Source organism: Ranitomeya imitator, chromosome 2, assembly GCF_032444005.1.
Source record: "Ranitomeya imitator isolate aRanImi1 chromosome 2, aRanImi1.pri, whole genome shotgun sequence".
NCBI classification, from domain to species: Eukaryota; Metazoa; Chordata; class Amphibia; order Anura; family Dendrobatidae; genus Ranitomeya; species Ranitomeya imitator.
In genome coordinates, this window is record NC_091283.1 from 321,190,835 (window position 1) to 321,198,097 (window position 7,263).

The 7,263-nt window shown below is 46.2% G+C and overlaps 1 protein-coding gene across 1 annotated transcript; it reads left to right on the forward strand.

Annotated features, from left to right (window-relative positions):
• Positions 1-1,406: 1,406 nt before the first annotated feature.
• Positions 1,407-2,391, forward strand: LOC138663490 (gastrula zinc finger protein XlCGF66.1-like). Its single transcript, XM_069749729.1, has 4 exons — positions 1,407-1,543; positions 1,673-1,852; positions 1,936-2,059; positions 2,134-2,391. Exons 1-3 carry the CDS (start codon positions 1,466-1,468, stop codon positions 2,014-2,016), a joined length of 339 nt encoding a protein of 112 aa, XP_069605830.1. The 5' UTR covers positions 1,407-1,465; the 3' UTR covers positions 2,017-2,059; positions 2,134-2,391.
• Positions 2,392-7,263: the final 4,872 nt, after the last annotated feature.

Genomic DNA, 7,263 nt, shown 5'->3' on the forward strand with positions numbered 1-7,263 from the left:
TGTAGCAGGTAAAGACCCCAATATCCACAGGTGTCCCTTCTAAATGGGGGGAACTATATCCTCTAATAATCCTTGGACAGTTCTGACAAACACGGAAAAGTGCCCCTTTATGGAGGTGACAGAAAGTCTGTTTAGTCACTTTAGCTTCATAGTATCAGCTCTAATCCAATGGGGGGAGAGCGATTTACCCTGAAGAGTCACAGATTGTGGGGTTGTTATAAAATGTGATATTTAGGGGTTTGTGTTGTCTCATTATAAGAATCACAATGGTTTTGTTCCTTTTCAACTGATAGATACAAACGACCCAACTATGAAAGACGGGAACCAAGAAACATATTACTCTCATAGTACGGGGGGCCCTTTCTTGGCCTGCACACTGTATTACATTCCCGCAGCTGCGATATCCTCCTTACATTATGATAGTACAAGATGCCCCAAGGAATATGCTACCACTAGATAATAAATCCCCACTTATACCCATTGTTAATGCCATGTGGTGCCCCTTTCTTGATTCCCATGCCCAAAATTATGTTCCCACGGTACATGAATTCACATTTGGGTGTTTTCAATTAATATATGAAAGTCTATGAGAAAATTCTATAAGACTATCATATCCAGAAAAAAAAACACATTACTTAGAGACATTGACTTCAAATATCTCCTGTCTTGTTGTTCTTACAAACAAAAAATCTTTTATAAAAGCCTCAAACTTCTGTGTGTGAATCAGACATGAGCTCTAACGTGATAGAAGATTACAGTGCGGGGAAGACGGGAAACCTTCATATAGACGGCCGGTGGTGATGGAGTCAGTGATGGACTCTGGCCAAATATGTTTCTAGAGCCGTAGTAGAAGATGAAGATGTCGTCCTCATCATGAAGTAGTTATTTTTCCTGTCACGTGTAATGAATATCTCCTGCAGTATTGCTAATGCCGATTCCAGTGTCGGTAAATGAGACGAGAATTAGCGTTATGGAAGATGAGTCTATGAGAAACGTATTCAGCTGCCGACTCCGAGGAAGAAACTGCTTGTTGTCTGTGGCCTAAATATATAGGTTTTATTAGTAGATGTAAAGAAGAAAACTAAATACTGTAAAAAAATAAAAATACCATTGTTGCTTTGGTCCCCGCCAGTCTCTGTATTTCCTTCTCAGTCCCAACTATCTTGTGATTCCTACAGCCAATCATTCGTCGAAGCATTAAGTACAATAGCCAGTGATTGGGAGCATGGAGGAGATGTCTTAGTCAGTTATTCAACTTATGTTACAGTCCATACAAGACAAGAGAATACAACATCTACACGTTCTATCTCCTGATATGTTTCCTTTATTATCTCCAGTAATTGTATTATTACACAGGATTTTTATGATGTTACATCGGCTCATCTTCTTCTCATTCAGATCTCTACAATATCGGATCCTCTCAGTAAAGATCTTCTATAGAATTTTCCTGACTTACTCATCAAAGATGGATATGGACAGAGACAAGATGGCGGAGAGGATATTACACCTCACCCTAGAGATCCTCTTCTGGCTTACTGGAGAGGTGAGAGATTTTGATCGCATCACAATACATCATTCTTATCTATGGGAATAACAGATGGACAGAACTGGAGAGGTGAGGACTCTGGAAATGTCTGTAATGAGATTTATTAATGTGTCTCTCCATAACCAGGATTACACAGTAGTGAAGAAGACCTCAAGTGAACGCTGTCAGGATCCTGTGTCTGAGGGATGGGGAAGACCTCTGAGCCCAATCATGGGGCTTCCACCTCATCCCCTGATACATGAGGACATCAATGACCAGAAGATCCTAGAACTCGCCTACAAGATGATTGAGCTGCTGACTGGGGAGGTGACACTGCTGGGAATGCTGGGACATTATACAGTAACGCTATGAAGGGATCGGGGGGATAACGGTATCATTGTATGTGTCAGGTTCTTATAAGGTGTCAGGATGTCGCCATGTATTTCTCCATGAAGGAGTGGGAGTATTTAGAAGAACACAGAGATCTGTAGAAGGACGTCATGGTGGAGGTTCCCCAGCCCATCACATCACCAGGTAATAGACAAGACTAAATACACACAAACTATAAATATCTGTATGAATTTATTCAAAGTATGTGTTTCCTCTAGTTCTATCCAATAAGAGGACAACACCAGAGAGATGTCCCCGTCCTCTTCTTCCACTGGACAGTAAACAAGAAGATCCCAATGTTCCTCAGGATTATCAGGTAGATGGAGAGAATGTGTCATGAGACCTCCCCTATGATGTGTAGATGGCTGTGAAGGTCTTGTGCTCATTCTTGTTTTATCCCCCAGTATTATATGTTTTATACTTGTGTAATGAGAACGGTGGAGATGGCAGGATTAGAGCTGATCATAGATGTGACTTCTCCATCTGTCTGTGACTTTTACAATATTTGTTTCAGGGTGAAGATCTGACCCATATTAATACTACAGAGACATATGTGAGGGGTGATGAGCGGTGTAAGGAGGAGATTCCTACATATGACTACCCAGGTGAGTAGTAACCACTAAATGCAGAGAAGTCACATATTCTTCTAAGTCACCATCTGTGGCTGCTATATGGGTGGTGTAGTCCGGCTGTATGACAATCATGTGGTCTCCATTTTGCCTCTAGACCACAACATTCTCCTCCATCCAAAACTGTTCAAATTACTTTGGGCATTAAAAGCCCATTTCCATAGAATGTATAGCCTGGAGGATCCACCTATCCCCTGAAATTAGGAGACACTGACCGTAACCTGCCCAGATCTGTAAACTACAAAGTAAAATGACAGCGTACATAGAATGTGCTGACAAGTTAGAAAATCACTTCAAGAAAATATTATGATGGGCCTGTAAGAGAAAGCGGAGGTTAATGATGATGTTGGCTTCTAAGGCTTCTTTCACACTAGCGTCGGAATCTCCCCGACGCATTGCGACGGGGAGATTCCGACGCTAGCGTTTAACGCTTTGCACAATGAGTGCAGCGGATGCATTTTTCCGGCGCATCCGCTGCCCCATTGTAAGGTGCGGGGAGGTGGGGGCGGATTTCCGGCCGCGCATGCGCGGTCGGAAAAAGCGGTCCGTCGGGAGAAAAAAACGTTACATGTAGGGTTTTTTTTTCCCGACGGTCCGCCAAAGCACGACGCATTCGTCGCAAGACGGATGCGAAGTGTGCAAATCCGTCGCAAATGCGTCGCCAATAGAAGTCTATGGGGAAAAAAGCATCCTGCAAGCACTTTTGACGCATTGTGACGGATTTACAAAAAACTCTAGTGTGAAAGTACCCTTAGTTTCCTGATATATTATTGGATGAATCTACCTTCTCTCCCTTCTGAGCTGCTGAATGTGCTCATATGGCGCCTACAAGACCAGGTCCAGTCTTTCTGGCCAAACTTCACTTTTATGATCAACAACATTAAATGTACAGTGGGGCCAACTGTGAATTTCTGTACAATAACAACAGAATTTCCCTTTATCCTGACTTTTCAATTTCTTTTAAATCCGACTAACTTCAAGAAGGATTGTGATAAACTCTATAAAAGACATTACACCTGTGCCATGATATATCACATGCCCCCTCTGAACTGCTGGCAGACCCATGACCCCCTGTACTGCTGGCAGACACATGCCCCCCTGTGCTGCTGGCAGACACAAGCCCCCCCTGTACTGCTGAAAGACACATCCCCCCCCTTTGCTGCTGGCAGACACATGCCCCCTCTGTGCTGCTGGCAGACACATGCCCCCCCCTGTGCTGCAGGCAGACAGGCCCCCCTGTGCTGCTGGCAGACACAGCCCCCCCCTGTGCTGCTGGCAGACACGTCCCCCCTGCACTGCTGGCAGACACATGCCCCCCCCTGTACTGCTGGCAGACACATGCCCCCCTGTACTGCTGGCAGACACATGCCCCCCCTGCACTGCTGGCAGACACATGCCCCCCCTGTACTGCTGGCAGACACATGCCCCCCCTGTACTGCTGGCAGACACATGCCCCCCTGTACTGCTGGCAGACACATGACCCCCCCCGTACTGCTGGCAGACACATGCCCCGCCCCGTGCTGCTGGCAGACACATGCCCCCCCCTGTACTGCTGGCAGACACATGCCCCCCCCTGTACTGCTGGCAGACACATGCCCCCCGTACTGCTGGCAGACACATGCCCCGCCCCGTGCTGCTGGCAGACACATGCCCCCCCTGTACTGCTGGCAGACACATGCCCCCCTGTACTGCTGGCAGACACATGCCCCCCGTACTGCTGGCAGACACATGCCCCCCCCTGTGCTGCTGGCAGACACATGCCCCCCCCTGTACTGCTGGCAGACACATGCCCCCCCTGTACTGCTGGCAGACACATGCCCCCTGTACTGCTGGCAGACACATGCCCCCCGTGCTGCTGGCAGACACATCCCCCCCCTGTACTGCTGGCAGACACATGCCCCCCCTGTACTGCTGGCAGACACATGCCCCCCCCTGTGCTGCTGGCAGACACATGCCCCCCCCTGTACTGCTGGCAGACACATGCCCCCCCTGTACTGCTGGCAGACACATGCCCCCTGTACTGCTGGCAGACACATGCCCCCCGTGCTGCTGGCAGACACATCCCCCCCCTGTACTGCTGGCAGACACATGCCCCCCCTGTACTGCTGGCAGACACATGCCCCCTGTACTGCTGGCAGACACATGCCCCCTGTACTGCTGGCAGACACATGCCCCCTGTGCTGCTGGCAGACACACGATAAAATAACAAACACTTAACTCACCTTCTGATGATGGCTCCGTGCTCTCAGCTCCTTGGTTGCTTCCTGTTTCCCAGGCATCGGATCATGTGACCTGGGCACATCGTGATGTCATCACCGTACTGTGCCGATCACATGATCACATACGGCTAAATTTCCAGTTTTTAGTGCCTTTTTTTTCCCTTAGCGGTCAAAAATGAACGCATGTAATAAGTTTTTACATAAATTAAAGATATAGAATTAACGCTATGATCAATAAATTAATAGTCTTTTCAGATTTATTTGTTTGTATAAACAGAAGAGATGTATGAACTTTATTTGTTATACTTTTTAAGAAAAAGTTTTTTGTTAAAAGAAGTATAATATAATAGGTATAATCATTGAATATGTATTGTATTTATGAATAATGATATAGACACAAATTTTACATATACACATGTATTGTATATATGCAAATTAATAGTTTTATGTGTTCTTTATAATTTATATTTTATCATGTATTTTAACTGTTCAAATGAATATATTTATACATGGATAAGTTAAAGCTATATACTGAAAACCACCAAGCAGCAAATACGCTAATGAAGAACGACCAGGTTGTGATCAATTAACATAATTAACTATTCAAGTGGACCTGTGTAGACTATATAACTCCAGCAGCCTATAACGTAATATCATACCTGAGGAAGGCTATTTTTAATAAGCATATAGCCGAAACGCGTTGTTCTATATATTGTTTGTTTTAAATAAATTACTTTGCAAATTGTCTCTTCAGAGAGGAAGAGGACTAGAACTCTAGTGCCACCTATTGGAAGTAGCAATCCTAACAGTCAATGTCGACTCTTTAACGAGCCTTGTCACATGACTTAGGATAATAGCCAAACCAGAATCTCAATTTGCAGATACTGTGTTTCGGGGTACTGCCCCTCATCAGTGCAAAGTGGAGATCTGGTTTGGCTGATTGAGAGGCATCTGATCAGGATCCAAGAAGATTGTTTCTCCTTGCGGAGAGTGACATGATAAGCATGTCGAGGTGAGGAGACTTAAAGCCACAATGCTCCTCCGGGAAATATGCAAATTGTCTCTTCAGAGAGGAAGAGGACTAGAACTCTAGTGCCACCTATTGGAAGTAGCAATCCTAACAGTCAATGTCGACTCTTTAACGAGCCTTGTCACATGACTTAGGATAATAGCCAAACCAGAATCTCAATTTGCAGACACTGTTTCGGGGTACTGCCCCTCGTGAGTGCAAAGTGGAGATCTGGTTTGGCTGATTGAGAGGCGTCTGACCGGGATCCAAATAAATTACTGAAGATTTGTAATACCTCTGCCTGGTGCCGGTTACCTGGGAGCGCTAAATAGACTGGATGAATTTTTTTTTTCTTTCCTGAACTACAGACATTTCCAGAGTCCTCACCTCTCCAGTTCTGTCCATCTGTTACTGCCATAGATAAGAATGATGTAATGTGACGTCACAAGAATCTCTCACCTCTCTAGTAAGCCGGAAGAGGATCTCTAGGGTGAGGTGTAATATCCTCTCCGCCATCTTGTATCTGTCCCTATCCATGTTTATTATTATTTTTATTATTATTATGCATTTTTATAGCGCCATTTATTCCATGGCGCTTTACATGTGAATACGGGGCAAATATAGACAAATACATTAAACATGAGCAGATAACAAGGCACACGAGTACATAAGGAGGGAGGACCCTGCCCGCGAGGGCTCACAGTCTGCAGGGGGTGGGTGAGGATACACTAGGAGAGGGAAGAGCTGGCTGTACGGCTGTTCAGTAGGTTGAGGATCACTGCAGGCTGTAGGCTTGTCGGAAGAGATGAGTCTTCAGGTTCTTTTTGAAGGTTTCTATGGTAGGCGCAAGTCTGATGTGTTGGGGTAGAGAGTTCCAGAGTATGGGGGAAGCACGGGAGAAGTCTTGGATGCGGTTATGGGAAGAAGAGATGAGAGGGGAGTAGAGAAGGAGGTCTTGGGAGGATCGGAGGTCGCGTGTAGGTAGGTACCGGGAGACCATGTCACAGATGTATGGAGGAGACAGGTTGTGGATGGCTTTGTATGTCAGTGTGAGGGTTTTGAACTGGAGTCTCTGGGCGATAGGAAGCCAGTGAAGGGCTTGACACAGGGGAGAGGCTGGGGAATAGCGGGGGGACAGGTGGATTAGTCGGGCAGCAGAGTGTAGGATGGATTGGAGTGGTGCCAGAGTGCTAGAGGGGAGTCCAGAGAGTAGGAGGTTGCAGTAGTCGAGGCGGGAGATGATAAGGGCATGCACTAGCGTTTTTGCAGTGTTGCGGTCAAGGAAAGCACGGATCCGGGAAATATTTTTGAGTTTGAGACGACAGGAGGAGGCAAGGGCTTGGATATGTGGCTTGAAAGAGAGGGCAGAGTCGAGGATCACCCCGAGGCACCGGGCGTGTGGGACTGGGGATAGTGAGCAGCCATTGACATTGATGGATAGGTCTGGTGGAGGGGTAGAGTGAGATGGGGGAAAGATGATGAATTCTGTTT

Coding starts and splice junctions, on each gene's coding strand:
- LOC138663490 (XM_069749729.1), top strand. CDS start 1,466: ATGGATATGGACAGAGACAAGATGGCGGAGAGGATATTACACCTCACC. Junction 1,544..1,672: donor TCTTCTGGCTTACTGGAGAG/GTGAGAGATTTT, acceptor CTCCATAACCAG/GATTACACAGTAGTGAAGAA. Junction 1,853..1,935: donor TTGAGCTGCTGACTGGGGAG/GTGACACTGCTG, acceptor TGTATGTGTCAG/GTTCTTATAAGGTGTCAGGA.